At 45.1% G+C, this 9,966-nt stretch overlaps 1 protein-coding gene across 1 annotated transcript; it reads left to right on the forward strand.

Annotated features, from left to right (window-relative positions):
* Positions 1-2,721: 2,721 nt before the first annotated feature.
* On the forward strand, positions 2,722-6,459 carry eef1e1 (eukaryotic translation elongation factor 1 epsilon 1). Its single transcript, XM_037279944.1, has 4 exons — positions 2,722-2,851; positions 3,268-3,465; positions 5,280-5,375; positions 5,943-6,459. The coding sequence occupies exons 1-4, from the start codon at positions 2,768-2,770 to the stop codon at positions 6,084-6,086; spliced, it is 522 nt and encodes a 173-aa protein (XP_037135839.1). The 5' UTR covers positions 2,722-2,767; the 3' UTR covers positions 6,087-6,459.
* Positions 6,460-9,966: the final 3,507 nt, after the last annotated feature.

Genomic DNA, 9,966 nt, shown 5'->3' on the forward strand with positions numbered 1-9,966 from the left:
GACCCACAGTGCTCCCTGCTGGCAAAAAAGCAAGCAGCAATGAGAGTCACAAGTTGCGATGTCCCTGCCTGCCTTTGCCCCTGCAGCTGCACAGAGAAGAGCTTAAAACTTGATGTTTCCGTCTCACGTGGGTCCAAATCTCATGAGCGGGTTCGAGAGCATCCGACTTTGGCCGGCATCACTGTTTCATCTGAATCAAGGACAAGAGACGCCGAGTGAGCGTGAGAGCTGGAGAGAAACCTGCATGGCCAGTGGGCAAGTCCAATAAAAGACAATCTGACTTTTCAGAAGCTATCATAATCAAGATCCTCCCACTGAGGTTGTTTGTCTGTGGGGGACACGGATGACGAAGGGTAAAGGCAGAGGATATTCCGAGCGGTAATTAATAGTCTTAAGTGACTGCTGCCGCTTGGCTCGGAGGCAGTCACCGGATTTGTCGTTATGGTTAGCTAGCTGGTACTGCGGCCTTGAGCGTCTCCTACGGCCTTCTGGCTTGGCATGGAAGCGCAAGAGGAGGAAATAGAGAAAGTGCCTTTTATGGCTGGTTTGTTTGTCTCTGGGGCCTCTTCCTGATCAGTCACACACACACACAGACAGCATCTCTTCCAATGTGTCACAAACGTTAAGGGAAAGACATGAAATGCCACCAAAATGTCAGCATTCCACCCCCTTGTAAACACTCATTTGCATGTGAGGATATCGGATGATGGGAGGAGGCTGAGCTTGGACCAGCTTGTTGTTTTTAGCCTTTGGGGGCCTAGTTGTACATCAAGGAAAGACGGGAACTGGTTATTTCTCGCCACTGTTTCCATTAGGAAGGCCTGAGTGGTTGCATTACATTCTCTGGCTTTTCAAAGATGCAATAAAATATCCTGAACAAATGCACTTTATCGTATATTTTTAAGGACATTATACGATCCATGATTTGCTTGTTCATCAGATGTCGACCGTGAAGCAAATGTAATGAATTCAAACTGGATAAAATGTCTATCCCTTGGTACTGTGGTTCTGAACTAGCGGCAGCAGTGTCCAAACTTTGACAACAATGTTCTTGTCAAACTGCCCCTATTGCATCTATCCTACAGTATTCAGTCAAAGATGTTTCCCCAGGTCATAAAAGGTAACAGAGGCAGAAAGGCAGGCAGGCAGGCGGGCAGGGCAGTGGCCGTGTGTCAACAGCAATGACAAATGAGCATTAACCGCATATTATAGGCTCCAGAACAGGAAAAAGGAGGACATACATACGTATGTATCTAGCAGGACTGAGGGCTGTGTTTATGGCTATGCCTGCCCTGGAAAGCCCCACGGCGCTCCGGGTGACCCTTGCTGTAGATTTTCCTACTAATGTGACCCTCGTATTGTGTATTGCCGCCGTCCAAACTCCCACAGGCTATAGTTAGTCGTAGGAACTGGGGATCGTTGTCCTCAGTCCGCCTGAGTACAGACAGGATGTGGCAGCTCCGAGGCATTTAGTTCAAGGAGATGTACTTGAATGCTGCCGGCGTGCACTTATGGAACAGAGTAAAAGTGTGTGACGTGGCCGATAAATAAAACAAAAAAGGGAATGTTGGGAACGGGAAAAAAAAACTGCCAATTAGCCTTGCCTCAATTGTTGTATGGCATCCAATCATTTATGATAGTCTCTGCACTCATTTCTATAATTAATCTGTTGACTGGGATAGTACTTTGCAACAAACTGGGTTTATATTCTTTTTTCTGATCTTAATATAGAGAGGAGGGATTTGTGTGTCCCAATGACCCTAGCTGAATTCTGCCCCTGGTAGGGTTGCCCATGGCAACAGGTCCTAGGAGGAAACATACAAAGCATAGCTCCAAAGCGAACTTTGGATAGTGAGTTACTCATCACCACCTCAAGTGTAGAATTGCTAAAGTGATTGTCCCGTCATCATTTGTCCTAATGCGGAACAAGAAATGACAATACACTGTTATTGTGTCTCTGCAGTCTGATCTCAAGCATTAGTATTCTGTTCAGGTGAGACAACTTGACTCAAGTCAAGATGAAAACAATGCTTGTCACCTCTGTTTTGCATTCACTCATGCACGCACACACTGACACACACACACACACACACACACATACCTGGACAAAAGATGGTTAATAAGGCCACTCTTGAATGACAGGTGACATTTCATTATGGGGACATCATAGCACCACAGTGCAAATGTATCCAGACATGACACGCGCCAGGTCACACAGCAGACACAGACAAGACAGAGCAAGTCAACTTTGCTGGAGGACTCAAAAATGAAACTGCGGACCCTCGTCCCTGTCATCTTTGATTCCTCTAGACCACAAATCTTTGCAGAGAACTTCAATGAAAACAGACACACTAGTCTAGTCTGAACTCAGTTTTTGATCAGTATGCCATCCTTGGAGAAAGAAAGACTGTCATATTCGCTATTGAATTATACCACCAAACTAAAGCTTGAGTTTGTGGTCACTGGTCGGAAAAAGCAAAAATATAAAATAGAGGGCAATAATAATAATAATAATCATTATTATCATCATCATCAATCATTATTATTATTATTATTATTATTATTATTATTATTATTATTATTATTATTATTATTATGAGAGAGAGAGAGCGACCACTGTCTCCACTGTCTCTCTCTTTCTCTGATGCAATATACAAGAGATTCCATCCTATTGGTCGAAAGAGCTGCCATTCAAAGACAGAAAGGCGGGCTTAGAGAGCAAACAGCCAATCGAGTGATATGTTGATGACCTCCATCGTCAAGAACCATGGCGTTACGGGAGCTAGCATCGCTCGAGAAATATTTAGGACTGAAAAAAGCGAACAAATATAGTACCCGAGGGGACAAAAAGGTGACAAAAGCGTGCATGGGTATGGCGGTTAAAAGCGTCATTTTGGTTGAAAGTTGACAAATGAAACATTGTGGATAGGAAGGTAATGCTAATAAGCTAGCCATGTGTTTCGCTATGCTGTGCTTTGTGTGAAAGGTGCAGCTTTCACGTCATTTGACAGTTGGCGTATGACATTTTTAGCTAACTTGACATGTGCATATACCAGCAGATCTACTTTTGCAGGTGTTTATTTACACTGCACAATGGAACGCGTGCATGCTTGTCCATAAAGTGGGCTGTCACCGTGAACCAGTACATGATTGGTTATTTTGATGAGATTGTTGTATAGTGGATGTGATCACCGGAATTTCTACTCTTATGGTGGAGGATATAGAAATTGTTTGTATAAAATTGTAGACCTCCCTACCTTCTTCCAGGTGCCTGTGCTGCAAAATAACAATGGTCCTCCCCTGGTGGGCCTGATAACCATCGCCTGCCACCTGGTGAAAGAAGCCAAACGTCCTGAGCTGCTGGGGGATGCCGCAGAAGACAGAGCCGTGGTGCATCAGTGGCTGGAGTACAGAGTGAGCAAGTTGGACGGCTGTAACAAGGATGAAAGTAGAATGATACTCAAGGTAGGTGCTTGGAAAGTGCAAAAATGCAATTGTCTATTTGCAGGGGCTCCTGAAGTCTGTGTATTAGCCAGAGTGGACAAGCAGAGAACACAACCACATAATACATTTCTATTTAAATGTTCATATTTCAACTGCTCTATCCTTCCAATGGATTTCAATGATATTATCAATGATAGTCTCAGGAAAGCTCCATCGTTAGCCTCAACCTTTTTGGTACTTTATGTTTGCGCAGTAATTCTCCAGTTTGGTGTTGACTCAATTCTCACATAAGAAGTTTTACTCGGTGCAAAAGGCTTTTGTAGTATTTCTGGAGCTCAAAAAAGAAATTCCTCTGAGAGGCGCCTCAGCATTCCTCTCTCATTCGGAAGTACAGACAGTGTGCGCGTGCGTGTGCGCGTCTCGCACACACGACAGCAATACAGACTGATGTATGGCCTTTCAGTGACATGGCCCCTCATGACAGGGAAAAATGCCTTAATGTGCCCGGCGCCAGTCAGCGTGAAATGGATCGCCAGCCACGAGTCTGCTGGACACTGGGCGCCTCTTGGCACTGTCCTGTCAGCATGAAGCGCGTATGTATGTGCGCACTTCTCACAGTGACACACACGGTCGTCGTGTGTCGAAGGAGTCACGCTGGGCGGCAGCATGTTATCTGGACAGGCCTCTTAAATATTTTAATGGTGCCACTTACAAAAGGAAGTCGCCTTGAGCATCTCAAGCTCTGGTGCCCAGCGCTCCCTCACTACCGTGACTGTCCTGCTGCGGCCAGCGCACCACTGGGGTTTTTTTTTTTTTGGAAACCTTTTCACCCCAGGGTGCAAACTGAAAACTCACACACTTTTCACACAGACGGCGGCTATTCCTGCAATGTGACAAGAGGAAAGTCAAACCGTTTGACCTTGGAATCCAAAGACCTTTCCACCTTCATTTGCGATCGCATTTTTTTTCCCTTTGTGATTCGAAAATTGCTGTCTACCTCATTGCAACATGAATTTGCTTTCCATCAATTGATCAGCCCAAAGTCTTGACTTCATTTGTGTTATCTGCAAAGAATGAACAGCTGTATTTTTTCCAAGCAACACGCTTGTCGGAGGCAGCCGGAGAGCACCGCCTCCCTTCCAATGCTCGACTGGTCTTCAGCTCCATGGCTGTAGGCTACAAAGAGCAAGGATCTGATGGTGGAAGTCTGCAGTCTTCATGCCTTGTTTGGCATCAGCCACTTTTGCCGCACAATAACTCCATTTGCCCCCAAGATGCTCAGTGTGCATGGCGAGAGTTGCGCGCGGTGTACAAGTGCTAAAGATGGTCCCCCTCCCCTGGGACCAGCACTTCCGTGTCCCCAACTTTCGACAGCTTCATTAGATATGCAAAAAAGAGAGTTGGAGTCAACAAACAGCCTGTTTCGTGGCATCTGTGCTAAGTCGCCAGTCATGGACAAGGCACAAAGCCCCTCAGGATATACATGATTGCCTTCCTTATAGCGCACACACACGCAAGCGAGGATTCATTTAATGCACACAGCCAGATACATATATAGGTTCATGAACCTGCTGTCATGCTTTCCTTTTTACAGTCAAAGTAGAGGATGACCGCAATAGAAATTCGATAAAGTCTTCTTTTTCTTGCCTAGAGAGTTGTCAACACGGGCTCAGTCAAAGGTTTTGCACAAAAAGTGATTTGCATTCAAACCAGGCTACAATCCACTTTTTTTTCTTTTTTTTTTTTTTATAAAGCTATTAAAAGAAGTTTTGAAATCTTTCATTTTCCCCTCCACACACACCTGATGTGTTTTGGTTTTATTTTTGCTCTTCCAGGACCTCAACCTCTACTTGCAAGACAAAGTTTGCATGGCCGGCAACAACTTCACTTTAGCAGATGTGCTCATGTACAATGGACTTCACCCGCTAATAGTGAGTTACCAATTTCTTGTATATCAATATATATAAGCACAGCACACCCAATTAGTCATTCATTTCGTTGTTTACTCAGTGCAGTTTGCAATCATTTATTCACATTGTCACGCACGGCACTGCAAAATGAACCCGAGGACATCAAAGTTTGGCAGTTTTTAGAATTTGAAAAAGTAAAGTGAGATCCCGTAAGGAGGTGTCAGTGGCTTTAAGCGTAGACCGAAGGTCAGCCTCCCCACCAGGCACAGCGTCACTTTGCTTTGGACTCAATGTTCCTTTTCACCTCAGGGACATTGAGTCCTGCCTGCCACTAGATCTTTAAATGGTCATTTCACGCGCAACAACATTTCACAGTCATTAAAAGCGACTGATGTTTCCAGGCGATGATCTTGTCAGCTTCCAAATTCCATTTAATTGGATACCAAAAAGTATTTTCCAAGGACACGCTGACTTCTTGGTCTATGATTCATCTGCTGTTTAGTACAGTGTGACCTTCTTTTTTGTGACCGCTGTTACCTTCAGCCCTGCATTGTGCTGATAATGACTCAATGTTCCTCTCGCTGCCAGATGGACTTGACTTTTCAGGAAAAGGAGCGGTACGTGAACGTGACCCGATGGTTCGACCACATCCAACATGGCAGCGGCGTCCGACATCACCTCCCCCCGGTAGTTGTGCTCAGGAACGGAATTTACACCACAAAACACCATTGAAGCCTGGCCAGTCGACGGATCAAAAGTCTTATTTCCACCTTGAAAATTGTTCTCATTGAGCACGTGTCACATCAGTATCAGGATTCCAGAATCTTCATCTTTTGTTTTAACTGGACCGAGACGACGGTTTTTAAAAAGGCGCTCGAGCTGTCGTCGGATGGCTTCTCCCCCCCCCCACCACTTGTCTTGTTGCATCATTGACTTTTGACATCCTTTCACAGCCTGCAAGATGGCTTAACCTTGGCTACATAAACAGTCAAGCAGTTGTTTCATGTTATTTGTTGCAGGTTTGGTGTTGTGTGGTGTTTTTTTTTTTAAAGGGAAACTATTATAATTGCTTCTTACTTAATACAAAGGTGTTCTCAGTGACAATGTTGTGTGGTGTGTGTTTTTTGACGGGAAACTATTAGAATTGCTTCTCATTTAATACAAAGGTGTTCTCAGTGACAAGTGAACAAAGGACAGCCAGCGTTTGTCATGTATCAGTATTCACTCAAAATGTCTCGCCACCCTAAAAAATGTTTTCCGATGGTCATGTAAAGCTCCGATGTTTCACAGGCCTGCATTTTGTGTACCATCACATGGCTGCGCTTTGCCCCACTTCCTCAGTGGACAGCGGCGGCGGCAAGCAGTCGAGCATCAGACCTAGAGTCAAGAGATCAGACCAAGGCTCTGCTCAAGTCCCAATAAGCACCACTGTTGATGCTGCAGGCCAGGCAGAGGGCAGCGGGCTCACCAGCTGCCACACACACACAGCCAGCCAAGGCCCGAGCCCCGACTCCCCTTGGGCGACAGTCAGCCACTGTGTGTCACTTCAACCCTCACACTACCAAGGGGGCATCGAGAGAGAAGGACGAAGCCAGGCAGGCAGCCATGGAGAGAAGAGAGAGAGAGGAGAAAAGAGCACCCGGAAGCCGAGGGATCTATTTATGATGTGAGCAATGATCCCCACGTCTTCTGGGTGTTCGCATTTGGAGCAATTAATAGTCATCAAGGTGAGCGCTAACGTCGACGGAAGGGATGCAAGTACCAATTTGTCTTCTAAAATGGTTTTCGTCTTGTTTTGCAAAAACACTGAAATATGACTTGAGCAATTATACTCTGGTCAATCAAACGATTTGCAACTACAATATGATCAAAATGATGGACTATTTTGTCATCAGGCGAGCCAACAGCAATAGCAACGCATCAAAGGAGACCCCTGTCATAAAATCCGGTGCCTGCTTGTGTTTTCTCACCATTTGTTTTACGTCAATCCCAGTGTTGGGAAAAAAAAGTGTTACAAAGATGTAAGTAGAGGGAAAATGGCTGGCGGTCATCCATTCGGCCCTTGTGACTAGATGGGGCACTTTGCGGTGTTGGGAGCCATTAAAGCCGCCTTTGTCTTCTTGCTTGTGTTAACATTTAGTCGGAATGTTGTGCTGTCAAGACTTCCCACCGCAAAACTTGCCTCTGGATGTATTTCTAAATTCATTTGTGTTTCTGATGATGCCATGATTCCTTGTTTTCTCTGTATGATTAATAACGTGCTTCATGGAAAATGAAAAAGTGAATCGAAAAGCTTTTTCTTAACTCATTATGAAGTTCGCAGAAAGCCGGCCCTTTATATGTAAATACAAATAAATATTTCAAATTATTTAAGAATATGACCTGGTTTTTTTTTTTCTTTTTTAGTCAACAAGCGAACACACATTGACCTTGAGCGCGCAAAGGAATTCAAGTAAGAGTTGGCTAAAACACGACAACACCTGCAGACATCTGCGAATAACAAGCCCTGCCTAGAAATATTGGCAATGTCCTCATTTTAGGAGAAAATTCTCATATCGGGCCAATAATGTGCGAATAACAAGCCTTGCCCAGAAATACTGGCAATGTCATCATTTTGAGGAGAAAATTCTCATATTGTGCCAAAAGTTTCTATCCATACAGATCATGATTTATGGAAGGATGCTTCTTTGAGTTGAGTCAGGAATTCTGTGTCCTCTTTTTAAAAAAAAACATCAATTGTACTTTGAAGCGGTTCCCGAATGGGCTTTGAGCAGCTTGTGTCAACCCTGGTGGGAAGGTGACGGGTGAAAAGAGTCAAGTGTTCCCCACATGCTCCGTCAACACCTTTTGCCAATCCCATGAGCTGCATTTGAAAGTTGCACAGACGCCACGCCACCAGCCCTTTCATTGCCTCGTCATCGTGAGGCCACGCATCGGCCGCGACGTGTGCTAAGATGAGGGCGGCGTCTCTGGCTGACTGAATCCCCTCAACGCCAAATGGTGCGGAGGGAGGCCAGTGTTAGCGTGTCATAAGCTCTTTTGACAGCTCTTATTGTTGTGCGCTTACACAGTGTGACAGTTGTACCATGCGCCTGTAAAGATGCCATCTGATTGTCTATTGCAATTACACCCCATTGAAGAAGGGTGCGGGGACGTTGGTTTGGCTTGGGATATTCTTCCACTCTACTTCAAGACTATCAATAGAACATGGCCAATTGTTTTTTCATCTACCCTTTCCATCCCAACGACCTACTTGACCTCTGAACAGAACTTCTAATACTGGCTGTGCCTCATTCACGGCTTATGTAAGTTTCCCAGGTGTGGGACCAAGCCAGTGTATGATGCACATCAATCAGGGAGACGGCTGGCTGATTCGGCACGTAAGGTGCTGAGGTACATATGTGTGACCCGCGGCAAGGAGATTGCGCAACCTGGAGTGTGTGGATGTTGCTGAATTAGCCGCCTGGATCGCTCGTCACCACGCTGTGATGTTCCTTTGCGTATGCACGTGGAAGTGGCTGCGTGTTGGGGAAACGTGACTTAGAGCGAAGGAAGTAAGACATCAATTAGTTTTTTGTTTCAAGCCAAAGCAAAAGTGTCACATCAGTCCATCATTACGCTACATCGCGCTTCTAAGTTTCCCGTCATTCACCAACAACAAGCGGTCAGTGATCGATTGCCGGACCTTCCATAAAGTACTGGCGGACTGGCCACTTTTGAATCTATATTTGCACTTCTATCCATATCTCACTTTGCTCATTTTCAAATGGTCCATCCAATTAGAAGCCCCCTGTGTCGTCATCATGGGCAGCCAAGCCAAGCCAAGCCAAGCCAAGCCAAGCCAAGCCAAGCCAAGCCAAGCCAAGCCTCCCGCCCCTGTGCGTCTGCTCCATCCTAGCAAGCAACCCCAGAGGTCATGTCACTTAACTTCAGCCTGCCCCCCTGCACTAATAGGTTGTGAGAGGACGCCTGCAGGGAAGTTGACTTCTCCCTGAGAAGTGATACTAAAGGTAATTGCGACTGAAACCTGGTTAGGGTTTGGGCTGGGGTGCATTTCAAATAGGCATAGTGCTACTATTATGGGGGGCATGGGTGGGCAGAGAGCACTGCCCTTAGCTATTTCCTGTAATGTGACTACCATGGGAGGGGGGGAAAAAAAGTAACAGTCGTCTTATTTACATAATTCGCATCTGCATACGTCACGGGGCTGGTGAATGTTTAGCCGCTGTCTTTTCTTATTAGAATGGATGGGTTTTTAATTTCAGCCGACTCATCTCATTTATCTCAACCTGCAGTTAAATGGGCTCTTTCGCAATGTGCCTTATTTGCCTAATGAATGAATCAAATCAAGGGAGTAGGAGCTGGTGACGGGTTCATAGAACAACTTTTCATTTGATTCATTTTGAATAAGAGTAGTTATGTGGAATGACCCATCTAAGTTATTTGGAATGACTTCATCTGGAAAGAATTTAATACTGTTGTTAACATTTCACAAATAAACACATTCCCTTTGGCAAGAATGAATCCAGATAGAAAAGAAAGGTCTGCATTCTAAAGATAACTCTTTTTCCGTTTCTTATTAGAAGCGCTGCAGCCAGTACACAGAAAAGCT

Source organism: Syngnathus acus, chromosome 20 (assembly GCF_901709675.1).
Source record: "Syngnathus acus chromosome 20, fSynAcu1.2, whole genome shotgun sequence".
NCBI lineage: Eukaryota > Metazoa > Chordata > Actinopteri > Syngnathiformes > Syngnathidae > Syngnathus > Syngnathus acus.

Coding starts and splice junctions, on each gene's coding strand:
- eef1e1 (XM_037279944.1), top strand. CDS start 2,768: ATGGCGTTACGGGAGCTAGCATCGCTCGAGAAATATTTAGGACTGAAA. Junction 2,852..3,267: donor GTACCCGAGGGGACAAAAAG/GTGACAAAAGCG, acceptor ACCTTCTTCCAG/GTGCCTGTGCTGCAAAATAA. Junction 5,376..5,942: donor ATGGACTTCACCCGCTAATA/GTGAGTTACCAA, acceptor TCTCGCTGCCAG/ATGGACTTGACTTTTCAGGA.